Consider the following 27,643-nt stretch of genomic DNA (forward strand, 5'->3'; position numbering starts at 1 on the left):
TGCCGCCGGACAAGACCAGTGTATCCATCGTTTACTAACCTGCGTGAGAGGCGTTCAAAAGGGGAGGGAGAGGGGGGAAACTAGAAGTGCGAAGCGCCGTAAACGCATGGAAGCTAGGCATGGAAACAGATCTCCTGCCATTTATGATTTTGAAAGGGGAACTTTGGTAATTTTGTAACCAGTATTAAACTTCAGCTCACGCAAAACATTCCAGGTGGAGCTTGTTGGCCTAGCTTTCTTTGAAGGATGTAGAATGATACAGAAATGCACGAGAAATTGTACCAGTCTTGTTGAAAACGAAAACATTTGATCTCCAGTTGGAGATTTGCATCGCCTGCGGTGCAGCGGAACATGTCACAAAATCCTCAGTCCAGCCCCAGTCCAGGCTTTAAAATTGGTCGTATTTGACACAGACTATGATTTGCAGGGGAGGGGTACACAAGACAGAGTTTGGCTAGGAGGTGTATTGACCTGTAGCTATCTATTGTATTCCAACAATAGGGTTTCATGTGACTTCAACTTGTGATATGCAAACTTCCCAGAAGCTCAAATTGAACTTGATTTCTCGAAGTTGGAATTGATCTGCAGTAAACCGCTTTCAACCAGGCTATTCAAGAAATTCCAGGTACATAATATAATGTAATTACATTGTGAAATGAGGTGTGTATGTAATCCATTATTGACAGATGGTGAAAGAGTTCAGCTACTTCGCAAAATCTGCATGCATGCCAAGCATTAACTTCCTGTGCCATTTCCGCCCAGCTTATAAGAGTCATAAGACTTCTTACCTTTCAATATTTATTTCAAAGTACAGTAATGCTCAGCCGATATGACGGAGTTGGTTTACTCCCAAAACATTTATCAGTTTCGAATCAGTTGATGATGCAGTATCCTCTCTGTACGGGTGAGCATTCTCAAGCATTTGTGCAAAACCAAACCTGGCAGCTCAAAATAATAGAAGCACGAACGAAATTTACCATGCCGCCATTGCAGAAGACGAAAAGGTTAATGCTATCAGATTTGGTGAGTGTTAAACCGAAATGCATACACGACCAGTGCAACATATATAAGGCAGAAAAAGATAGATCAAGAAAACCAGACCAGTGGATATGACTAATTGCGAGACCCGTAAAGGCATATTATAAGGCTGCCCGTCATCCCTCACCACCCCTCCCCCATCCTTCCCCTATGTTTATTATAAAATATGCTATGACTGCAAAATTAGAATTTTTAGCGCCAACTTCTGTTACACAGAAGATCATAGACGCTTGCCAGCTTCCCAAATCCTTTTACACCATGTACGAACAGTCTCCCTGGTAAATATAGCTCGATAGCTCTCAACTGATTTTTCTACTTATGGTGTAAATTGCATGCTATTTTGAAACAAAACTGAAACTAAAAATATCTATTTCCAAATGTCTTGCAAAGGCTGGTCAGGTTGGTTTCCATATCATCGCTGCGATGACCTGCGATCACTGCGATCGTTTAACTGCCCTACTTACAGAAAAAGAACAAACCGTTGGGCGATCCTTACGATTACCGATCGACCAGTTTGCATATCGCTGAACATTTTTTGCAGCGATCGTACCGATCATATGAACACCACCCTGAACCGTATTCTGCAGGTATTCTTCTTCCCAGAACATCCAAATTTACGATTGAATAATTGTCCACGCTAAAGCCTTTTGAAGCCTAAAATGATCAAAAATACGAAAAAACAAGAGGCAAAGAAGTTCTCACAATACCTTGACGTGCAAAAGCTCGTTTCGTCGAGTAAAAAGCACCAAACCATGCAAGTTTGGTACCACCTGAAAGCTGCAGTTTTCAAGCATCTTTCTTCGAGGAGCATTTTTGGCAATATCCGCTTACTGCATAGCACTTTGGGCGCAAAGTTAATGATTAGCATAGCAAAGAAGTAATTTGACCCATACCCCCACGGGGGAAATAACCTCCCCCCATGTTGAAAACGAATTTCGCGGCCACATTTTGAGTCTCCTGTGCCCACCGTGAGTTCATTCGACATCAATCAAACCAAATTTTATTTCCAAACAAGCAGAAACCTCCTTGGCATCAGAAAGAGCTATGAGGCGACAGGAAAGAGAAAGAATCAAGAGAGAAACGGTCACGGCAAGAGTGTCAACTGATGGTGAAAGTACAACAATGCAGCCAAGACTGGCAAACAGTAATTCAGGTACAACCATGAAGCCATGCGTTATTGACGACCGGCAAGAAAACTTTGCTGATGATGTCACCGATGGCGTTGTCACCTTTCAAGTTTCTTCTTCCGAAGGCACTACTGTAGAACAAGACCACAACAAAGAGCAAGAAAGAAAACTTCACACCACAAATCAGGAGACTCATGGATACGGAACGGTGGTTAAAATTGTAAGGCCGCCTAAACAAGACGGGGTGAAAGGAATGGGCATATCAAAGAATGGAAAAGAAAGACGAAGCCTCGCCTACAGCAGAAAGAATGACGCCAATACCTCTTTCTGTCGAGGAGAAGATGTTGTTGCAGATAATGGAGATGCTAATCATGCTGATGAAGTCCTTGGAGCCTGTGGTTATCAAAAGAGCCGATATCCTCAAGCGACTGAAGGTAAAGATGTCGATAAACGCGGCTCAAAGAAGAAGCGTAAAGAACCTCTTGGTTCAAAAGGAGGGCGACGAGACGAATTTTCTTCCAACCACAGTTCCCTTTACATTCCATGCACCTCCGAATCAAGTCACCTTGGAATAAAGTCTGGTTTTCTCGCGCGCCATAGCAATGACAACAGCATGTATTATAGCAAATACAGAAGTCCTAAAAACGAGGAAATCTTGAGCCTACCACCACCACCACCTCCTCAATTTCCTGGTCTTCCATACGATGTGCCTCAAGAGCGTCACCACCTGTCCGAAAATTACTTTGACATTGGTGATGTCCAGTCGAGAACTTGGCATCCTATCGACTCTGATGCTAGTTTGTTCGCTCAGACATCTTCGAACTCTTCAACGTGGTTTGGAGGGTTCACGAATCCCAAAAACGGTACTGGCTTGGGGGGACAAAATACCGGAATCAATCAAAAGGAAATTGGACGGTCTGCGTTTTCAGTTCATTCGACAACAACCACACCAAATTTTACTTCCGAACAGGCAGAAACCTCCTTGGCATCAGAAAGAGCTATGAGGCAACAGGAAAGAGAAAGAATCAAGAGAGAAACGGTCACGGCAAGAGTGTCAACTGATGGTGAAAGTACAACAATGCAGCCAAGCCTGGCAAACAGTAATTCAGGCACAACCTCAGATGACAACTCTTTGGCTGCCCTCGAGCAACGCGTAGCCGAAGCTTGCTCACTGGTGGAAAGAGTCTTGAAAGAAGAAGAAGAAAAAGAGAAAGCGAGGAAAGAAAGAGAACAAAGACAAAGGGAAGTGCGTGCCAGGAGAGAACAACATGAACAGGAAATGATGCAAAGAAATGAAACCGGAGGCACTTCGACAGGTAGCGAAGAAGAGGCTCCTTCCGAGCGTGCAGCTCTCCCTGAGAGTCCACAATGGCTATGTGAACATTATCAGCGGCTGTGTCGTATCAAGTTCCCCTGCTGTGGAAAGTTCTATCCGTGTCATCGTTGCCATAACAACTCAGACGAGTGTGAAAATCATAACTGCAAAGCAAAAGAGGCGTTTTATATCGAATGTTCGGTTTGTAGACACCAGCAAGCGGTATGTAAAACTCTCAGCTATTTTATTGTTATTTTCTAAAACGCTTTTATGCGGAAATTCAATTGTTGCTTCTTTCATGAAAATTATTCGATTTGTCGACCCGGTTTATCGCATGAGCATTTCAAGTTTTCCGTCTTGATGACGGATGCATGCTATGTTGAAAGAAAAGAGAAAAGAGAAAGACTTTGAGAATTGCAAACAAAGGTTATGGTTAGATCTATTTCCAATGTTAGTTCTCGGTACTTAACAAAAATTTCCAAAACACGTTTCCAGAAAATCAAATTAATTTAAGAAGTGATTATTTTGGATCACATTTCACAGTGATTATTACATGACTTGATACATACTTTAGAGGTCTAGGCATATCGATTTGTAGCTCATGAACTAATTGATTTCTTGAAGCTTATAAGAAGCCATTTCGTATGACTATAAATGACAACCACAAGGGCAAGGTCGAAAATCTGAACCTCTCTATGAGGAGGGGAGGGGGGACAGGAGAAGAACGTCTTTAATAAAGGACTAAGTTTGGATTCCCTTGAAATTTTGCATTACCTTTTGAAATATGGATTTCTTATTCGAAATGCTTTCTCTCACCTGTACTTAAGGTTGACTTCATAACGATTATAACACCTGAAGTAAGGAAGAAATAGAACTCGATATACTATAAATTACTCAACGTTAAAGCCATCGTGTCGTTTATACGTTTGGTGTGTTTAATCATGTGAATTATCATTCCACATTTTTGTATAAAGATCAACCGAGATGCCCATACTTGTGCCAGATGTAATACAAGGATGTCGGCATACTTCTGCTCAATCTGTAAACACTTCACTGGTGAAGATAAACATCCCTACCATTGCACAAAATGTGGCATTTGCCGGTGAGTGAGAAACATTACGTACAGACTGTTTCAAAATAGAGAAATGTATTGATAAAGATGAAATGCTCTTTTGCCACGAGCATAGGACAAAGAAACGATCCGAGTCCCCCACAGGATTCAAACCCATAATTGCCGTGGTAATGAACCAGTAAACCAGGCAAGAGATGAGTTCAAAACGTCATGTTACGAAGACTCGACGAACTAGAACAATATGCAAAAACACACAAGCATGGGAATAACTAACACGAACGAACTCATCACGCCCTTGGTCATGTGACCGGAAGAGGCTAACACTGCGTAACCGAAACTGAATATTATACCTCCCAGATACCGATTGGGCACTCTAACCAATAAGCTTCGGAGAGACTTTTAGTCAGCTAGACCATTTACTCCAATAATGTATAATGTGTTGTTACTACACGCTACATGAAGAGACACGGTATTAGTAATAGTAAAGGAGAGGTAGAGTATTCGTCTTCTAGTTGAATAATATCGCTTTCCATCATTTCAGGATTCACAAGGACAGATCTTTTCATTGTGACGTGTGTAACGTTTGTCTTGACAAACGGCTTCAAGGAAAACACAAGTGCAGACCAGACTCAGGACACGATGAGTGCTGCATTTGCTTGGAGGTAATTGCATGCATCACTTATAGAAGCCATGCCGTTTTTTTGATCGTGAAAACGCGTGCAGAGTATGTAAGTAACGCGTGGGGAAGGCTAAGAAACATGTCGACGGTGAGAGATTATCTATGGCGTTGACTTGCTCGGCGGCTGAATGCTACAGAACTTAATATCAACGTGTTTGAAAACCGAGCAGCATGGTAAATTACAATTGGTTACACCAAAAACTGACATGACGGAAAGCCGATCAATAACTTTTACCTGCTTGGTTTTTGTTTTAATTTACTTCAAGTTTTGTTTAATTTTGGGCGATGCTACAAACATCTTCCGAAATGTGACATTACTTGAAAAATCGATCAACATCACCATTCACAATTTTCCTACTATTTATTAACCACTTGAAATATCGATAAAATTGAGGCAAACACTAGGCTGGGTTTGGAAAAATACTCTTTTATTGGATCATCTTCTTCCCTATCGGCTACGTTCCTAATAACAATCAGACAAGCGAATTCAGACGCGAATATAATGAATAGTTTTCCAAACAAACTCAGTTTCCAAATAACTGTCATTCCCTTAACCTTATATTAAACAAAGTTCAAGTTGAGCGGTTGATTGTGAGCTGTCTTTATTGTGACGATGGAGTCCGCTCTACTGGAGATGAACCACCGTCTGACCGTCGTCTAAAGAATGGAGCATGTTTGTGTTGGTGATAGCGAATCAGGACGGCCTTTTTCCTCTTCTGTTCTTTGTCATCCGCACGGCCTGGTGTATTCCCGCCGACTGCTAGCGTGTTTGGCTTGGACTCCGCTTCTAGTGAACCCACTGCAGATTTGTCCAACTCGTGCACCACTTTGTGCAAATCCTTGGCAAACACGGTCAGATTTTGCAGACACTTGGCAGCATCTGGAAGCCTCGACTCGCCAATTGCCCTTGTCAGCTCATACGATCTGCGGGTTCACCTTCTCCAAATCGAGAACTCTAACTTGTAGGTAGTAGCAGAAGACATTCTTGACCTTGTCAATGATGCCTCTAGAAGTGAACTCATACTTATACATCATGTAGTCGACTCGCAATAGACTCTTGTTGGCGAGAACAATATGGAATTCGACTTACTCCGTCTCCTGCCGATGCGTTTCCAAACATTTGGCGCAGACCAACACCTATTAGATTCTTCAGCCCGTCAAGGAAATCCCCTTTCAGGACTTCGCCAATAGCATAATTTATCTCCTGACTCGGGGCGCTGGAAACTTTAATCTTGTACTTTTGTGACTTGTCAACAACTGCCACGATAGGCAAACATTTGTCTTCAATGGCATCGTTCTCCATCTTGGACGATGCGGCTGCAATTTTGTTCACCAGCATCTTGTGCATCATCTGCATAGTTGCCGTTACTTCTTGATCATTTTTTTCTTGTTGCTCCTTTATTGCAGTCGAAATGGCAGTCCCCATGTTGTCGCGATGGAAAGATCACAATGTTCAACTCGCTGGAGTCTTACCTGCACGGTGCACGAGTTAATATGAAAGACTTATTGACTTCTCTTATTTCAAAAGGAGTGTTAGTTACAGGTTCTGTGAATGTTATTGCAATTGGCTAAAACTGGAAAGACGCAAGCTATTGAATTCACATGCATAAAATACGGTTGCCAGGCAATGGAAATCTCACTTGGTGTGTTATTTTCTTTGGTCCAAAGCAAAATCAGTATTGAAAAGTAATAAGTTGATCAATCCAAACCTACCAATTCATGTGTCCATGCACGCACTCTGTCCACGTGCTGCAGTAGGACTGAAGTTTTCATTCTTCGTTCCTTAGGAAAAGGCCAATCTTTTTGTACTATGGTCACAGGGCCTCTTTCAAATTATGCCGGACGTTTAGTTTTAAAATTTAGTTTTAATTAAAAGACGGTAATTGTAAATGCTGAACTAAAAGTAAATTGCTTTCACAATGATTATTTCGTGGAAAAAGCGGGTCCTTGTTCTTTTAATCTCAATAGTGATAACACAATGGGGTTAGGCAAGAAATTTTTCTTCGCCCGAGAGTTATGTTTTTTCATGTCAGTGCATTTGTTAGCCGCGTATTGTTGTTTTTACCTACTCGACATCGTATTACTTCAAAGCCGTACATTTTGTCTTAATTAACGTTCAAATAGTCTGAAATGATCAAAAGCCAATTATTACGTAATAGTAATGAACCATTCTTCCAGTTATAAGCTCAGTTTCTGAAAGATCCACACTCACTTTTGTTGATGGATCGTAAGGCGTTTTCTCCTGTCTAATTATAAATCAAAACACTTCCAAAAGCGATTAATAACATCGTTGCCATTGTTTCAAATTTCATTAAATGACTTTTGCACCCCAAACGTATTTACTTGTAAGAACTCCATGCCTGCATGCAACTTGTCCTGAGTGTGCAATAAACAGAACGATTATATCTCTGTACAGAATGCAATAATCGATGTTTAGAACAGATATCAAAGAACACTTTCTCCATCAATAGAAATGTTTCCATGGATGATAAATAAGTAACTGTATTAAGGTATATTGCATTCTTGGCTGGTTTTCTACACTACCCGGGTTTTAAGTTCAATGCAGTTTGTTCCACTACTCGGTGTATTTATACTGACCCAAGTATGTACAAAACATGAATACCGCCCATAATCTCCATGGAAATCCAGATTTTTGGGTTTTTAATTAACGTCGCATAACTAACCCACAGTGCCCAACAGAGGCAGAAGATCTTGTGATGAAAGCAGCTTAACGTCAATATAAAGCGTCATCTTCTGCATGTCATTTCTTTGTTTGGTTTTCTATATTATTGCCCTTGCAATCCACTTCAGTAGGCCCGTTGTTGAAAATGTGTTTGACCTGGAATAATAGAAGTTACATGTCAAAGGAATACCCTACATTAAAAAAAAATTGGCCCAGCAACTGCTTTGCTTTACATGGAAATCTAATTTAAAACAAATTATGAAAACAGGCGCTCCCAGGCTAACCATCTAAAAGCCTTCTTTAAGCCAAACCTGTAGGAAGGCCCAAGAATGGGCAACATCTTGGATACGATTGAAGCACAACAAGACAAAAATGATGCCGAGACAATGGAAAAGCTTCAAACGGTTCACAAAATGATGGTGGACAAGATTGCAGCGACATCGGCCCAGATGCAGAATGCAGCCATTGAAGACAAGAGTCTTCCGATTGTGACAGTCGTGGACAAAAGTCGCAGAAGTACAAAATCAAGGTGAAGGAAGCGCCAGATCCAGAGATAGCTGGCGCCATTGGCGAGCTCATGAGTGGAACCTTTCTGCAAGGGCTAACCAGCTTCATCAAGGTCCCCCTGAACGAGTTCCTGGGAAACACCTCAGCGGGTGAGACAGAGAAGGTTGCTTTTCACGTCATCTATGCCAACAACAGCCTCCTGCGAATGATGTACAAATACGAGTTTACCTCCAGTGGGCTCAAAACTGAATTCCAGAATGCTTTCCGCTACTACATCGTTGGGTCCAATTTAACTAGTTCTGGTAAAGCGCTGTTTGTTTCAGCCAGTTGAAACGATAGGGAAAACAATCACAGATAGACTACAATCAAGTTTTTTTTTTTTGTAATTACTTTACAAGTAACTACAAGCAAGTTTTTTTATTGAGTGCTTTTTAATTTTCAAGTTAACCCTGGCCCATTGGATAAATGTGTGATAAATCCTACTGGAGCTTTGAAAGAAATTAGATAAATTAGCTCTCCAAAGTTTTGCCTTGAATGTTGCTGTAACAGCTGTGATGTGAGCGGAATAAAAGCATGTAACACATCAGTTTGTTGTAGAGTATCTTTTTTTGCGTGTTTTTTTTTTTTTTATGCCCGTAGCAGATTTTTTAAATAGATCCTGACAACTACTGTCTATTATGCACAAAAACAGAAAACAGAATACACCTTGAAATGGCATTACCATTCTATCGAAAGTGGAGGCAGGGGTGAAGAGTAGAGTGGAGCGGGAGGGGGCGGGATGGGGTGGGAGTTTTCCCCTACAAAAGCCAGTATTATTTCAAAGGTACTCTTTCGAGCGGGTCCGATATATGGTATTGAGTTTGAAATTGGTTATGACATTTGAAGAATGCTTAGTATTATAGTAGTATGCGTTGAAGAAAATGAATTTCTCTAGATTTATTGGGAAAATTCATCTTTAAGTGAAACAATGACTCACAGAAAAGAAATAGGAAATGTTAGACTTGTATTTGTTTCTAAGTATTCCTGACTTTGAAGTGAATGGAAACCAGCATTAGCAAGACCCTGACGGGTTTCAAAAAGTTTCAACAAGGGCGTTATAGACCATGTCTTGACTGCTTAAAGAATAAATACCGCTATCCACGTGCACCGGATAAATTAATATCCACTGGATAACCTGGTTTGTTTTGCCAACACCTATCCATTGGATAGTGACTTATCAGTCAGATAGCATTATCCACCAATAGGCAATTCCTTGAGATTGAAAACTAGTACCAGTCTCCCGATGTCCAAGAAACTCCTCAAACTTTGGTTGTTTACAAAATCAAAGGTTGTAGGAGGTTTTCAAGGCTTTTCAAAGGGAAATCATCTTGAAATGACATATAGATGCAGAGTTTTCCCAGATAAAGCATTAACTTATTTATAAATGGTTTATTTTGTTCAAGTTGTACAATTTTTCTTGAATTATGGAGTTTTTTCATGAATTGTGTGATTGGATGGGATTTGAGGCCGACTGTGTGAAATCGCACCATTGCGTAATATCAGAAGACCTGTCTAGGCCAGTCAGCATGCTGAAACTTTTGCATGTATATAATTACCATGAAGTGCCTTGGTAACTGCACCTATTGCATGTGGGCTGAACCTTTGTCTACCCTCAGAACAAACCTGGAACATTTGGCATCCTTGTACACAGCAGAGTGTATACTTCTCAAACTCGTTAATAATTCATCAAGTTTGAACAAAGGAAATCATGACTGTGACGGTGTTTGGATATCTGATCTCAATTAGCATAGATTTTGACGCTTTTATTTCTCTGTTTTCTCCTTAGTTTTAGTTTCGATTGAGAAGATATATCAAACACCTCGAAGTTCGTCAAAAATGCTGCGCTGCGCGTTGTATTTTCAACTCTCTTCTCAGTGTTTGGAAATGTGGACAAACATGTTCTTTCGTGTTTGATATATTACATGATGTTGTTCTATCTTAAGCAAATGCAACATAATCATAATAATTGCATACCTAAGAGATGGTTTGCAATTTAAAGCAGAAAGATAGATTATCTTGAGTTTGTTTAATCAGTAAAATTCATCAGCAGGAAACAATTTATGAATAACTAATCTATACTTAGTATAATGTAAAATGTTGAACTAAGACTTTCTGCTGATAAATAACGTTGAAATCACGAAACAAGCTCAGAAGTATATCTGTTGTTTAAGCTCTTTACAGTCACCCGGTCAAGTTGTTTAATGTCCTCAGAACCAGCTGTTTTGTGGTGCTTTTGTGCTTAGCTCAATCTGATATTCCATATAATTTTATACACTGTACAAGACCTCTATTTTCAACTGCCTTTTGACTTACATGTAAGAGTGTTGTGTTCCTTTCACTCCTGCCTAATGCCTTGAATCTTGTGAAATTTCTTTAACTTGCATTCTACTGATGGTTGTGTTAATGTCAGTTCTCATGGCCTTTGTGATGTGGGTTCTTTATTGGTAGCTACTTGTAAGTTAGCAGTACAGCAAAGTCCAAGGGGATTGGTTACATCGTTCCAGCATTAACATTACATTTTAATTTGTGTTTTTATGTCAGTCATTCTTGTATAAAAATTAAGACATTTGGTTTCATAATAAGAAGATTTGATAGGAATGTTTATGTTTATTTAATTACTAACATTCAGCATATGGCAACATTTTCATGCATGATCCTTATTATAAGATCATTTATTAACTAGCTCTCTGCACATTTATTTCATTTTTGATGATGATGATAATGATGATGTATATTTTTACCTTTGTTGGTCTTATAATTACTAACAGTTTCTGTTGCAAAGCTACAAAAACCCTCTGTCCTGTGATTCATGTCTATTTCCTTTTATCTAGAAGTGATAAATCATACATTATATGTTATTTGCTGGCTGGGAGGTGTGGTCCCGGGCAGCATTTTCAAAACATCAGTCACAGGTTTTCCCTATACAGACTAATACCCTAAGGCAGCAAATAACATTATTTAGTTTTTGCCCGGTGACAATATAAATTGGTTTTAATTGCAAATGGGTTAGGTTATGAAACTTTGTCATTGAATAGGCTTATGTTCCATCTACATGTACTATAAACAAAGGCATCCTGAACTCACTATTCAAGGAATCGATCAAACATTAATGATTTATGTACGCATATCGAGGGAGATGTGACTGCCTTAAGTGCGCGGTGTTGTGTTACACATTGGGCCATTGAGAATAAGCCCTTTGCACGAGGCGGTCACATGGTATAAAATCACACATGCTGGTGAGCAAGTTCCACAGTGGGACTTCCAAAACAAAGGCAGGTCCAGGTGGACTGGTACGAGTTGCATTGTTTTAGAAGTCCCACTGTGCAACTTGCTCACCAGCATGTGTGATTTTGTACCATGTGACCGGATCATGCAAAGGGCCCATTTGAGTGCTCTACAAGGCATTCTATGGAATTTAAAATAACGAAGGATAAAATCGTGCAATGAAATAAAATGTTACTTTTTTTGAATAAATTAAGAAAATAAACTCACCTTGCTTGGTTTCTGTTGTCCACTTGGCCTGTTTCATCGTTTTTTTTTTTTTTTTGGCGGGGGGGGGGGGTTCAGGTGTTTGTTGCAGCTTTCTATAGACGAAGTCAAGGCTGGGCACTGCTGTTTCAAAAGACCTGGACTGCAAGGCCATTTTCTTGCTGAAATTTGAATCCGCTGCTTGATTTTTCCCTCCAGCGTAAAGAAGGATAGTCCATTGATCCCCTTTTCCACTCGGCTTGGAAAAATATTCAAACTTTCAGTGCTCCGATTCGAACAATGTTTGCTTCACTACTGGAGCTTTCAACTTTCCGCTTCTCCTTGTGACCGTCCTCTAGACTACGCCACAACATGAATTACAATGAGGCGACAACATGCTCCCGTGGGGTCGTGGAGAGCGCTCAAATTCTCAACGGCCCAATGTGTAACACAACACCGCGCACTTAAGGCAGTCACGTCTCCCTCAATACACGTACATAAATCATTAATATTTGATCGATTCCTCGAATCGTGAGTTTGGGACACCTGTGCTATAAATGATTTGTAAAAGGTCTTCACAACGAGCGAGTCTCAGATGCTAGACAAAGAAAGAGGTATTTAAGAACAAATTTATTTTGAACTTCTTTATGTTAGTTGCATTTAGTTCACCAGTCAAGTTCTCCAAAATTGTTTTTCAGTTGTGAAATTTCGAGCAAAGTTCGAAGTTGAACTACAAAAGCAATAATTTCTGTCAGTCATAATTTGTGAATCACTTGAAATCTGACTTTTCTACCGTAAATTGAATAGCAGAATGCAAGGAAATTCGTCAGGTGAATTCCACAGAAATTCTCTTTTTTACAGCAATAATCACAAATTGGAAACTTGTCGGGGTGGTCAACCATGTCCTAGATAGGAGAGGGTCAGTAAGTCAAAGAGTAGATTTTTACATGACAATTTTCATGGCAAAAATTCATAGAAATCTCTCAAATAGTCACAAAGTTATGACGTTGTTTACCAATTGACACTCTTAGGGAGTAAAGAGTTAATCAGTGTAGGTACATATAGCCAGTATGCATGTTTATTCCAGCTTATTTCTTTTGCATACTGAAAAAAGTACATTTAGTCTCTGTCTTCATGGGCGGATCTAGGGGGAGGGTGCAGGGGGTGCACCCACCCCCCCTGAGATGTCATGCAGCTTTATAAAATTTGTTTACCTCACCAGTCAGTTACGCCTTTCCTTAGTGGTGAACCCCCTCCTAAGTGGTGCACCCGTCCTAAGGAAAATCCTGGATCCGTCCCTAGCTGGTCTTTTGTGTATTCTTGTTTGTGTTTATGGTGAAGACCTGACCCTATTATTAATATTTTATTTATCTACATTTATTAATGATGGTCTTGCAAAGTCATGATTATTTTGGACAGCCAGAACTCTCCCCTGTTGTAATATAATATTATGTCTTTCTCTGAGTGTATACAAAAGTTTACTGTTGCTGCTGTCTTTGTTTGATGATGACATCATAATGTTGACATTGATAATAATGGTAATGAGAATTCATTTACTCTGTGTAACATTACAGTTCAATTATTCCAGTAAGATCAAAGATGGTTTACAATGTAAAAGAAGCTGCTGTGAATTAGAACATGATGTCGCATACTCATGTATCTTAACATCTGATAATTTAATGTTACAGAAAAAAAGTGAACCAGATACAGAAACAAGAGATCCAATAGAAGATCAGCTTGTGCAACATTTGATCAGCAGTGAAGATGGATTACCTGCAGTGCCAGATAATGTAATACTAATGAAAGCAACCACCTTGCAGAGCCAGAAGCTGAACGTAATGGAACAGACTTGTCTCCAACAAGTGAAGGCGATATGCTGAGGTTATATGAAGCCACGGCTTCTGATGGTAACTCCCAGGAACATATAGACCATTTGGAGAACGCGGTGCAGGAATGTATAGCGGAGAATCAGATTCTCAAGGTAGAGTTAAAAATAAATTCTCTCCCTGAAGATAAAGAAAAGCAATTTGGAGAGGTTGTCCAGTTACCCAGGGAACATGCAACAGATGGTGCATCTCATGTGGAAGACCATCAAGAACAGCAAAGTAAGTAACTGTTTTCACAACACTTTATAATTTTGATTCATTCTGGAATGTAATTAGTCAATATGTTGCCAAAGGGTAAATGAGACTGCAATTGTTTTACTTGTTTCACTGTTGATAGCTTTTGTTCGCTCACATCCTTCCACTGACTTGAGGGTCTTGAAACCAATCACAGACCTTACTCCAAGAAACCACAGTCGTGATCCACTGGTTGTAAGACAAGATGTGGTGGATGAAGAAGTTGACAGGGTGGCACGAAATAACAACGAAGACTTGATTCTCAACATTGGTTCAAGTGGGAACAACTTACCTGATGGAGAGGAGCCTGTACCTGCATACAGTGACTACAATACCAGTGTGGTAGCCTCTGATATACATGTAAGTACATATTGACAAATGAATGGAATGTAGTGCTGAAAGAAGTTGCATAACTGTTGGTTTCTGGAATTGACGTTTCATTCCTTGAAAAGCCCTCTGAAGACAGAGGCCTTCTTGAATGGATTCAAGCCAGTGCGGGACCTTCTTGTATGACTAGTATCATAAACTTTGTTGAATGTAGCTCAGGGCTACACTGCACAGTACATGTTCTCATGTAATAATGTTTAATATTTCAAGACGGAGAAAAACTGACTCACAGAGTTCAACAGCTACATGTAAACCATAGTGAGTGTCTGTCGGTAGTGCTAGACGTCTGGTTAATTGAATGCTGTGTTTCTCCTATTGATTTGTATGTTTGATTTTTTTCCCCTCAGGTTTCATCAGCTGGAATCCCCACTGCTCCAATAAATGACCAAATCTCAACACGGTAATTCCCGAAAGCTCATGTTCAATATATCAAAATTCTAGCATGGCACAATTAGGCTTTGCAAAAGGTGCCATGTTAGAATTTTGATATATCGAATGTGGCTACATGTATTCTCTGCAGCATTTGTCATCTTTGTAATTAACTTGTTAATTTAGTTAGCTAGCAGTTGTGTGCCTACTCATTGCCAGTTACTTTATACTTGAATTTAGGGCTTGCACATTTCTCAAGTTTTCTAAACTAACACATGTGCTGGTACTTTACTTTACCCTGTCACATGTCAATCATATGAAATTGTCCTGGAACAAAATGGATGCCAGAAATGTAGAGAACGTGACGAAATTAGTAAGACTATCAAGTGGGCGAAATTTTAAAATTTTAAGGGTTTTTATAGTCATAGGTAATGAAACGTGGAAAGTGGTATTTTAAACATAATAAACTGCAGACATTTTCCATATTCCATGTACTCTTTTGTTAACAGTGAGCATTACTAGCAGAAGGCAAAATACAGAATTAGTGACTGAGATAAATAAATGTTCTTTTTAATTTTTATTTTACACAGGGGATCATCGGAGAATGACTGTGTGTGCTGGGAGGTAATGTTTGGGTTGGGTATAGCTTTACGTTATATTTTTTAACAATCACCTTGACGGTCCTGTAGTTGGAATTCCCCAAATCTGATTGATTCTCTCATGTTCTCTGTTGCTTTTGTCTCTGCTGACAATTTAACAGGATTGTGCGTTGTACTTTGAAAGGGAAAATTCAGGGGAGCAGGATTGGTACAGTGGTGAGAGTGCTTGCCTCCCACCAATGTGGTCCAGGTTCGATTGTAGCCCTGTGTCATGTGGGATGAGTTTGTTGTAGGTTTTTCTGCGGGTTCTCTGGTTTTCTTCTCTCCTGAAAAGCCAACATTTCCAAATTCCAATTTGATCAATGTTGTAATTAATTATTTATTATTTATTTTAATTCTCCTTGACTTTTGGGTTAAAAACACATAAAAGTGAAGGCTTTGGAATTGTTACAAGCAACGATGCAGGAATAGAGGGCAATTCTGGAGTGAAAATTTGCCCAGTATTCATGGATTTAATTTTTAGATATGCAAGTTAGACATTGGATGCAACATTCACATGTAATGTTGCATTGTGTCTGGGGCTTGAAAATCTCTTGAAGTTTGCGTATCTTTTTGCAGCGATTCATTTTTGGCCTAGATTCAAGTCCTTGAAGGAGTATGTTTAACAGCCTTTCTTTCATCTTGTTTATATGCTTTTCTTTAATAATTCAGGTAAACTATGGTCAGACTTGTCGTGTCCTTGGTATCATTACGCCTACAAACGGCCCGTGCTGCTTATGCTTGCAGGTGATATTCAGATTACATTTGATATAGATTCCTTTACACTACGCCCCAACGGTCTTCTACCTTCTGCGAGTGTGAGGAGAAGGGGTGGAGGAGAGATAGTAGGGTGGGAGGGGTGGGGGTGGGTTAGAGATTCATATAAATAGTGGTCATGTGGGATGAGTTTGTTGTTGGTTTTTCTGTGGGTTCTCCGGTTTTCTTCCCTCCTGAAAAGCCATCATTTCCAAATTCCAGTTCGACCAATGTTATTATTAATTATTTATTTAATTCTTCTTGACTTTTGGGTTAGAAATTCATAAAAGTGAAGGCTTTGGACTCGGTCCTTTAGAGTGTATATTAAAGCAACTGGACGTCTTGTCCTAGTTTTCTGTGAGCGATAGTGATCTCAGCATAGCCTTGTTAATGATTAGCCTTTAGAAAACTCTAGGTTTTGACAATAGTTATCTTTTTAATGTAGTCCTTAATATCGTTTTTAATATTGTTAATTGAAAGTGAAGGAACGTATGGTCTGCCACTTAGTGTTTATTTAACCTGTCTGAAAAAGTGACACTTGGTTTGTCTTACATGTATGTTCCGGCATGAAAGTGAAACTGAATATTTAAAGTATTAAAATTGCTAATACCTGGACACATGTTGGAATTGTTGTGAGAAATGATGCAGAAATAGAGGGCAATTCTGGTGCAGAAATTTGCACCGTATTCATGTATTTAATTTTTAGATATGTAATTCAAACATTGCGAGCAGCATTGCGCATAATTTTGCATTGTGTCTGGGGCTCGAAAATCTCTTGAGGGTTACGGTATTTTTGGTCTTAAATAGGACAAGGGTTTTGGGATGTGGGCTGCACACCCAATTTTTATGGGAGTTCACCACCCCTCCCCCCCCCCCCCCACCATAGTGGGGTCTGTTGGTAGTGCTGGACATTCAGTTAATTGAGTACTGTGTTTCTCCAATTGATTTGTACGTTTGGTCTTTCCCACAGGTTTCATCGGACGGAATCCCCCAGTCTTCTCCGGTGAATGAGCAAACCTCGACTCGGTAATTTCCGATAGCTCACAGTGTTCCATGTATGAAGACTATAGCATGGCACAGAGGCTTTCCAACTAAAACTGCGAATTTTCTTTTAGAGTTTAGTACAAAGCCTTGGCGCCATATTAGAATTTTGATATATTGAATGTGGGATAATCTACACAGCATTTGTCATCTTTGAAATTAACTAGTTTATTAAGTTAGCTAGCAGTTGCGTGCCTACGCATTGCCAGTTTTTTTATAAACTGATTGGTTTTATACTTGAATTTAGCGCTTGCATGTTTCACAATTTTTCTAAACTAACACATGTGTAGGTACTTACATTACCCGGTCACATGTCAATCATATGAAATAGTCCTGGAACAAAATGGATGCCAGAAATGAAGAGAGCGTGTCGAAATTAAGACTATCAAGTGGGAGAAATTTTAAAATTTAAGGGGGTTTGATAGTAGGTAATAGAATGTGGAAAGCGGTACATGTATTTAAAACATAATAAACTGCAGACATTTTCCATAGTAGTTACTAGATATTCCATTTACTCTTTTGTTTACAGTGAGCATTACTAGTAGAAGGCAAAGTAAACAATTGGTGACTGCGATAATGTTCTTTTTTTATTTTTATTTTACACAGGGGACCATCGGAGAACGACTGTGTGTGCCGGGAGGTAATATTCGGGTTGCATATAGCTTTATATTATAATTTCTAACAATTATCTTGACGGTTCTGTAGTTGGAATTCCCCTAATCTAATTGATTCTCTCATTTTGTGTTTCTTTTGTCTGTTCGCTAATAAAACATGATTGCTCATTGCACTTGGAAGGGAAAATTCAGGGTTGGCGCAGTGGTGAGTGAGAGTGCTTGCCTCCCACCAATGTGGCCCGGTTGCGATTGCGGCCCTGCGTCATGTGGGATGAGTTTGTCGTTGGTTTTTCTCCAGGTACTACGGTTTTCTTCTCTCCTGAAAAACCAGCATTTTCCAAATTCCAATTCGTTCAATGATATAATAAATTATTTATTATTTATTCAATTCTCCTTGACTTTTGGGTTAAAAACACATCAAAGTGAAGGCTTTGGACTCGGTCCTTTAGAGTGTATATTAAAGCAGCTAGTCTTCTTGCCCTAGTTTTCTTTGAGCGATAGTGAACTTCTTAACTACTGACCTACAGCAAACTCGAGCTTTTAATAATAGTTTAACTTTTTAATATAGTCCTTAATATCGTCTTAAATGTTGTTAGTTAACAGTGAAGGAACGTATGGTCTGCTACTGATTATTTTAAAGTTAACAAATTGACGTCAGTTTTTCTTCCATCTGTCCTGTTATTGATCATGAAGTTCGTCATAACATTGTCAAAGTAGCTGGATCTATGAGGCGATAGCCAACCATCGCCTTGACTATATCCGCAGACTATCATTTTCATATATGATTTTCTTTAATATTCAGGTAAACAGTCAAACTTGTGGTGTCCGCGGTACTATTAGGCCATCAAACGACACGTGCTGTATATGCTTGCAGGTGATTTTCACTGATTACATTTGATATAGATTCCTTTGCACCAGGCCCCGATGGTCTTCTACTTTCTGCAAGTGCAGGGAGTAAGTGTGGAGGAGGTTGGGAGGTGGGGGGGGGGGGGGAAGGGGGGTTGGAGACTCGTATAAATAGTGGTGCTGTTTGTACCTCGTATGTATGAGAAAGGGGTGTTTGGTACTTGTCTCAGTATCCACCATTGTATTTATAATTGCTATTGGAGAATTTCGGTAAATTTGTAGTTGGATAAAATTAAACTACTTTGGCATGGAGTATTTTCTTTTTTTTACTGAGTGCATATCATTCTGCACGCTACTTTTAGGATGCGTTCAGTGGTTGCCAAATCCTGCCATGCTCACACAAGGTACATACTGAGTGCCTTATCAACATGATTCGCCAAGGTGGCATAGACGGCGGGTAAGTATATGCAGTTAAATCTTTCCCTTGAGCGGTAGCCTCTCTTTAGTGGTGTGGTCTGTAACATTCAATATTGTGAAATTTGCCTTTATTCTCCGGTCACCTGATGCGGTGACTTTGACGAAGTCCCAACAAACTAGTGTATTTTATTGTAAGTTACAAAGTTATTTACTACAAAAAGAAAAAACACCTGGAACGCTACTGCAAACATTTGTAATTTGATTTGACTGAAACTTTGTTTACGACCGTCTGTAAGTCTCCCTGAAGATCTCCTTGAAGATATATTATTGATTTGCATTCAAATCCTCGTGAATAAACTCTTCTGTAAACCAGTTGCCCTGGAGCTGGACGGACTGTGCACTTGATATTAAACGTTCAAACTGTATTGAACGCTCGCCTACCCGAAGCCCTAAAGATGATCAGTCAGTACATGTTTGACTGTATCAAAAGCCCTTTTAGTGCCAATCGCCATTCACTCATTTTCATTTTTATCAGGAAAGGGTTATTTCTATGTTTATTTCCACATGTTTAGGAAGTTTCTTACATACCTTACGACCTTGTTAAATAGCAAAGCTGCCGTAGTTGCCTAAGCTCCAGTATAGTTGTAGTGTGCACGCTCTTTCTGTAGAAGTTCTTTCTACCAAACTGTATTCAATTCAATTCAATTTTGATTTAAACTCCGACAAACATTAATTTTACGGAGGTGTCAGAAAAAAAATAGAATACATATAAATATATACAAATTACATATAGAAGATGATAAATAGCATTAAGGAAATAATTTAACAATTGTGATTAAAAAATAGTGCTAAAGAGAGAAAGAAACGGAGATAAAGGAAGACAAATAGTTTTAATGCAAGGTTGATTGTGTTGAGTTTGGGACACTTAAATAGTTTATGGAACTAATCGAGTAGGTGCCCCAAAGTAACTAAATTTAGCAGAAGGAATACAGTGTTAAATAAACAGTTTAGGTTAAAAGTATTCTTCAAGATCTAACTACAAAAAAAATAATTACTTTTCAACTTAAGAACTAGCAATATTATTATAACTGTCAATAATTTTTTTTATATAGTTTACGAAATCTAGAAAATGGAGTAATTTGCTAGATAGTAATTGGTAGTAAGTTCCAGAGGCTGGTACCAGTGTAATGAAGAGGGCGAATACCATATTGGATAGTTCGGACTGATTTTGTAAACAAAGTTTCATTCAGTGACTGACGTGTAAAATACTCATGTACAGAAGATATCGGTTTGAAGAAATCAAAAAAACATGAAGGAGTTTGTTTATGAAACCACTGATAAACAAAAGAAAGGACTTTTGAGTGAATTATATCATTAAATTTCAACAGATTAAGAGATTTCAACAATGGTTCTGAATGTGACGCAGGTTCTGAGAATGTTATAATTCTAGCTATTCGCTTTTGCAAAGTGGTAACAGGATTTAAGTAGGTTGGGTATGTTAAACCCCACACTCGAATACCATAGTTGAAAAAGGGATAGATTAATGAATAATAGAGGATCTTTAATCTTTAATCTGTAATACAAATTCCAAATTACATTACATTGAACAAATCAATCCAACGAATTTGAGGACAGCTTAAAACAGAATACAAGATTCCTTAATATAAGCCGCCTTAATGTATCATTGTATGATTGTACACTTAGTAAGTAAGGATAAGGATAATAAGGATATCAGTGTTCCTCCTGTATTTTTGATACAATCTTATTTAATAATGAGAAAATTTTTATCTAAGGTAAAACTTTTTTCTGGAAAGAATGGTTTACGAAAGACATGAAAAGAATAGAAAATCTTTTAGATAAGAAGGGGCAAGTCCTGCCCTTTCCCGTCCGTTTCAGCGTAAATATCCGTTGAAGAAAACTTCCTTCCTTCACTATTACCAAGTTATTTCTGCTATTCGAGCTCACTTCTGACAAAAGCAAAATCCAAGGATTTAACATCTGAAAGTATTATTCATGAGGACCCGGAATCCTTCCTTCTAACTGAAAAAAGACTTCTGTTGGCTAGTTATTCATCGAAAATATAATGATCAGCATGCAGGCCCAAGGCGATGGAACAAAACTATTACCGAAGACAAAACAGACTGGAGAAAGATATTTAGATAGGATGGGATGGGATAGGAAGCCTTTATTTCAACACGATGAGATCGGTTCGAAAAGTATGCGAGGAAAACAAGTTAAGAGAATTCCACTTCAAATTCGTTCACAGAGTTGTTGTCACAAAGAAGGAACTGTTACGATTCCGAACTGTTGCGACTCTCACCACACCCAAAACATATGCACAAGAACAACCTGCGCTATCGCAAGCACCAACCTGTGCCTACCAAGAAATACCGTGTACCAAGTCACCTGCAGGAAATGTAACAAATTCCACATCGGAAGCACCACACGATTTGTACTATATCGCATTAAAGAACACCTGAACAACTCGTCCGTAAAAAAAGAAAACATTACAACGTGTCAAGTGGCAACTAACCAAAACAGCCAAGGTGTTGATGTCAAAGTAATCGCACAAGAAAACGATCCTGTCAACTTGCGATTATTCGAGGCGTTCTACATCCGAAAGTGCAAGCCGGAACTTAATTCCCGTGAAGAATGCATCGAACTCAGAGACCTTCTATTTTGGACTATTTTGAACTGCTTTATTAATTGTACTCTAACGATTTTCCATTTTATCGTATATTTCCGAAAGAATGTATCGAACTCTGAGAACTTTTATTTTATTTTAGTTTATCTTGAACTGCTATATTTTTATTTTTACGCTTTATCACTTATACTCATTAGCTATTGTCCATATTATCGTATACTTCCATTATCATTCGCGTCACCTACACCACTTTTATATCACGCAGTATGGAATATTTTCTTTTATTCCCTGATGATGCCGTAGAATGGCGAAAGCCTGGAATTAAAATACAGTTCAGTAGCTGAAGGCCTCAATTGAATCAATATATTTCTCTATTCGGATATGCTACTGAAGGACAACTTCAAAGGTTTAAAGAATTAGTGATTGAGATAATGCTTTTTTTAACACAGGGGACCGTCTGAGAACGACTGTGTGTGCCGGGAGGTAATATTCAGATTGCATGTAGCTTTATATTGTAATCAATTAATCATCTTGACGGTTCTGTAGTTTGAAATCCCCGAATCTAATTGATTCTCTATTTGGTCTGTTGCTTTTGTCTGTTCGCTGACAAAACCCGATTGCGCGTTGCACTTGAAAAGGAAAATTCAGGGGAGCAGGGTTGGCGCAGTGGTGCTAGTGCTTGCCTCCCACCAATGTGGTCCGGGATCGATTTCGGCCCAGTGTCATATGTGGGTTGAGTTTGTTGTTGGTTTTTCTCCAGGTACTGCGGTTTTCTTCCCTCCTAAAAAACCAACATTTCCAAATTCCAATTCGATCGATGGTATAATAAATTATTTATTATTTATTTAATTCCTCTTGGCTTTTGGGTTGAAAATACATAAAAGTGAAGGCTTTGGACTCAGTCCTTTAGAGTGTATATTTAAGCAACTAGACTTCTTTTTTCCCCAGTGTTCTTTGAGCGATAGTGAACTTCTTAACTACTCGGCTATAGAAAACTCGAGCTTTTAACAATAGTTAAACTTTTTAATCTAGTCCTTAATATCGTCTTAAATGTTGTTAATTAAAAGTGAAGGAACGTATGGTCTGCTACTGAGTGCTTATTTCACCTCTGTGAAAAAGTGACACTTGGTTTGTCTTACATGTATATTCCGGCACGAGAGTGAAACTGATTATTTTAAAGTTAACAAATTGACGTCAGTTTTTCTTTCATCTGTCCTGTTATTGATCATGAAGTTCGTCATAACATTGTCAAAGTAGCTAGATCTGTACGAGGCGATAGCCAACCATCACCTTGACTATATCCGCAGACTATCATTTTAATATATGATGTTCTTTAATATTCAGGTAAACAGTCAGACTTGTGGTGTCCACGGTACTATTAGGCCATCAAACGACACGTGCTGTGTATGCTTCCAGGTGATTGTCACTGATTACATTTGATATAGATTCCTTTACACCGGGCTCCGATGGTCTTTCTGCGAGTGCAGGGAGTAAGTGTGGAGGAGGTTGGGAGGTGGGGGGTGGGGGGGGGGGGGGGGTTGGAGACTCGTATAAATAGTGGTGCTGTTTGTACCTCGTATGTATGAGAAAGGGGTGTTTGGTACTTGTTTCAGTTTCCACCATTGTATTTATAATTGCTATTGGAGAATTTCGGTAAATTTGTAGTTGGATAGAATTAAACTACTTTGGCATGGAGTATTTTCTATTTTGTACTGAGTACATATCATTCTGCACTCTACTTTTAGGATGCGTTCAGCGGTCGCCAGATCCTGCCATGCTCACACAGGGTTCATACTGAGTGCCTTATTGACATGATTCGCCAAGGTGGCAGAGACGGCGGGTAAGTACACACAGTTACATCTTTCCTTTGACTGGCCACCTCTGTTTAAGTGGTGTGGTCTGTACATTCAATATCGGGAAATTTTCCTTTATTCTCCAGTCGGAGAAAAGTCGGAATTTTTGTTTAGAGTCGGGAAAAATTGACATTTTGAAGAAAAGTCAGGGAAAATTGAAATAATTCAACACGGCTGATTTAATACTGTTCAAGGCTGGAAGAAACATTTGGGGTCACTGTAATCTCAGCGATATTTTTCCTTAAGGGAGAAGAAAATTTGTTGTCAGAGAATTTTTAAAAAAAATTATGTCCGTGGCAACTATGAGTATTCCCGGAGCTGGATGGGTGCACTTGATATTAAACGTTAAAGCTGTATTGAGCATAATCCCAAAAGGTGATTGCTCAGTACATGTTTGACTGTATCAAAAGCTCTTGTAGAGCCAATCGCCATGAGCTCATTTTTGTTTTTATCAGGAATGGTTTACTTACAGGTTAAGGCAATCAGCGAGTGAATTATCGGAATTTACCTGTACGAGTTCACTAACAATGAATGAGAAATTTCAATACCGCACGAGGCAAAGCCTCTTGCGGTATTGAAAATGTCGAGTTCATTGTTTGTGAACGAGTACAGGTAAATCCCGATAATTCGCGAGCAATGAGTGCGTTAACATTTTTATTACTCGAACTGAATACACTGCACAAAGAAACTCTGCATTGAAACCACTATTTGAGTCAGCTGGCTGAAGCCATGGTGTAATGACAGTGGTGTGTTGAATTTACACCACGGCTATTACACCACGATAATGACGTCAAGCTGGACGTCAAGGTAGTTGTCTCGTCACAACCCAGTATCACGTGGTACAAATTAGCCAATCAGAAAATCGGAATTCCTGTATGAAAGTTGAATAATAATTCTGTTTATTTTCACGCTTAAATTATAGAACACACTAAATATATTTACTTTCGTGTTTCTTTCAGATTTATTTGCCCAAGTTGTGGCTATGTATTTCTTCGGCGAGGCTAGCTGTGCCTTGTCCAAGCCGAGGCGTTAGTGGGGGTTTTTTAATGGATAAGGGTAACACAATGAAATAAACAGAGAGAGCTAAGTTGTTTCGTTTTGGGATAACTACTCTCATATGTGTTTGTAGAAGGGAATGACAGTTTTGATGGACAGTAAACAAAATGAAACAAGGCCTTTCTTCAACAAGATTTATTGACAAAAAGTTTTTTAAAAATGAGATACATTGTATTAGCGACTCTATGACTAGTGTGTTATGGAAAAGATATTTTTATCGTCAAAGTCGTTATTTAAGAGGGAATGATGTACAAAGAAAAAGTTTTATTCCATAGCACCACTGGCTTGCATTGAGTCTGTATGATATGAATTAAGATAATTGTGGACTATAAACTAATTAGAGAGGTTAAGCATGGCAAAAGGCAAACGGCAAAAATGAAACTTTTGTCGTTTGTCTTCAGCAGTCTGTACAGTAGAGTGAAAATATTTGTATTGCGGTGAATAGTAGGAGACATTTTTCTATTTTTGTGTGATTTATTTAAGGATTAGAAGAAAAGAATAAAAAAAATCAGAGGTTCTCTTGGCCGTTTGCCGTCTGCCGTAAACGTCATGCTTAAACTCTCTATTATATAAAATATATTTAAATGAAATAAATATTGACCTTGACCGGTCATGGTCAAGGGAATTGGATTCCATTAGTTTCTTATGATTGTGGCTAACCGTGTGGCACTAAATTTTGGCGGGAGTTTATTTTTGCGTATCGGCGATTTTTTGTGTCTTGCGGGAACTAATTTTTGCGATTGTAAAGACTAGGTTTTCCTGCTTGGTACTAATTTTTGCGATTTTCTGGAAGTCGCAATTAATTGAAATTCACCATTTTCGCATTTTTGCCTCGTGTATATCACGATTACATCGTGCTCTTGTGCGGAATTATAGATGATCTTCTCGATGGAGTACTGTACGGGTCCGCAAATAATCCTGGACCGCAAATTATCCTGACCGAAAATAAGGAATGGTATGGGTTTATATCAGAGGAAGGTGAAAACATATATAAAAATTACAAACTAGAAAACATGTTTTATCATTTTACAGGAAATACTCCACAGTTGCTTTTTGTTCTTCGAAGGGTATTGACTTAGAAAAACATGTACTAGTAAACATCCTGGAAATCTCGGTGGCGATAGTATCAAACGTATGTGAAACGGGAGTTAATGTCATCTATCTAGCTGATTGTCAAAACGAAGCGCAAGCCACTGGAGATATGGCCTTGCTTGGACATGAAGCTGAACTTCATAACTGTAGCATGGAACTATTGGCTTCTTAGAATACTCAATTAGCCATTCCCCAGAATTAAAGCAAAAATAAGACCAAGGAAAAATTACAAAATAAATTTGTCCAAAATTTGGAAGAAAATTCGAGTGCTACAGACATTGACGAAGCGTTGTAGGTCTATTCAGATGACAGCGTCTTCTGCGATGGTTGCTTCATGGTTTGATTTTAGTTTAAAACTTTAGACGAGTGACGTTAATGGCTCATAAAATTTGATTTAACTATAACACCGAAATATCAATGTTTAGCTAAGGAGGATATGTAGCGTATGTTGCATTGAATCTGGTCATGATTCTACTGAGAACTGCAAAGAAATTCAAGCCAAGTCATATTTTGATGATTGAGTGGTGCAAGTCATAGCATCGTGGTTAGCAACAAAATTTAGTCGAAAGCCGTAGGAAAAATAAGCAAGCTGTAAAGCCATTACAATTATTTAAGATGGCTTTAATAAAAATATCGGTATTCACGTACGCCAATTCCCCTATCCACACCATTCCACCATCCATGCGATTCCTTATTTTTTGATCGGGATCATTTCCGGTCCGAGATCATTTGCGGACTCGTACAGTACCTTCATGGAACCTTCAGACGGATCGTGCAAAAAACGCAAAAAACGCAAAAGTTAGAGCCCGCCAAAATGTGGTGCCACAAGGTAGTTCTTAACTGAATCGTTTTTTGGATTTAATATTTGCGGTCCAACCGTCTTAAGATACCGGAGATAAACGACTGTGCCGTGACTACATTTTAGAATGATGTTACATTCATTTTTTTATGGGCATTTTTATTTACCTTTTTAATGTGTTAAAACGTTAGATCTATGTGTTGGTACTATTCTCATTCATTCAAATGCCATTGTAATGTCTGCAGCATTTTTTACTTTTTCTTCTCGTTCCCTCCTTGGTGGAGCAGGGTTGACGCAGTTGCATATAAACGCGGGTTATTTTTCTGCGAGGTGAGAGCGCACGCCTCTCACTACTGTGGCCTAGGTTTGATTCCGACCCGGTAATAAATATCCTCTCGAAATATTATAATTTATTATTTATTTTTTTATTCTTCCATTCTCCGAGGCGTTTTCCCATCCTTATGGTAAGTGGTTTTGTTCTTCTTTTTATCGACGCTGGCTTGTCCCCCCATGCACTCCCCCCCCCCCCCCCCTTGCCTTCATTAGCAACAACCTATCTGTACGTTTCTACCTCCTTTCTATGCCTTACGCGAAGGTTTTCAGCCACAATGTAACTAACACAAGTCACAGAGAGTGTTTTGAATGAATGTGAATATACATGGTTACGGATTGTCTGACGTATCCGTCTATATTTAACTATAAAAACTTGCGATAAAATATTTCTACGCATATCGAGAAAGTTAAAAATTTTGTTAAAAAACGACTACGTTTCGACGTTGAGCTAACGTCATTATCAAGTCAAAATGATAGCTGATAAAAATTGTATAAATAGTCAGTAAAACAATAGTTCAGTGGATGTGTTAAAATGTTTAAAATTAAACAAAGAGTTTCGCACGGATGGAGTCAGTTTGCGTGTTCAAGTTTGGATTCCGTTCCTTTATGCAAAGCATCTCATAGACTAGGCAATCAAATTTCCCTTGGCACATTGTAGGGTAGGGCACCACCCTACAACCAGTATTTATTAGCAAGAAACTGGAACAAGATGTCAAGCCCAAAGAAATCAAGCCTCCGATCGTAAATCAA

The 27,643-nt window shown here is 38.9% G+C and overlaps 1 protein-coding gene and 1 pseudogene across 1 annotated transcript; one reads left to right on the top strand and one right to left on the bottom strand.

Moving 5' to 3' along the window:
• Nucleotides 1-534: 534 nt before the first annotated feature.
• On the top strand, nucleotides 535-25,974 carry LOC149116047 (uncharacterized). Its single transcript, XM_089283535.1, has 9 exons — nucleotides 535-625; nucleotides 2,057-3,702; nucleotides 4,455-4,582; nucleotides 5,094-5,214; nucleotides 19,062-19,156; nucleotides 22,210-22,243; nucleotides 23,105-23,176; nucleotides 23,506-23,600; nucleotides 24,573-25,974. The coding sequence occupies exons 2-9, from the start codon at nucleotides 2,083-2,085 to the stop codon at nucleotides 24,616-24,618; spliced, it is 2,211 nt and encodes a 736-aa protein (XP_089139661.1). The 5' UTR covers nucleotides 535-625; nucleotides 2,057-2,082; the 3' UTR covers nucleotides 24,619-25,974.
• On the bottom strand, nucleotides 5,475-6,681 carry LOC149116048 (uncharacterized; annotated as a pseudogene).
• Nucleotides 25,975-27,643: the final 1,669 nt, after the last annotated feature.

Source organism: Orbicella faveolata, unplaced genomic scaffold, assembly GCF_042242905.1.
Source record: "Orbicella faveolata isolate gen_17 unplaced genomic scaffold, um_ofav_v1 contig_12, whole genome shotgun sequence".
NCBI classification, from domain to species: Eukaryota; Metazoa; Cnidaria; class Anthozoa; order Scleractinia; family Merulinidae; genus Orbicella; species Orbicella faveolata.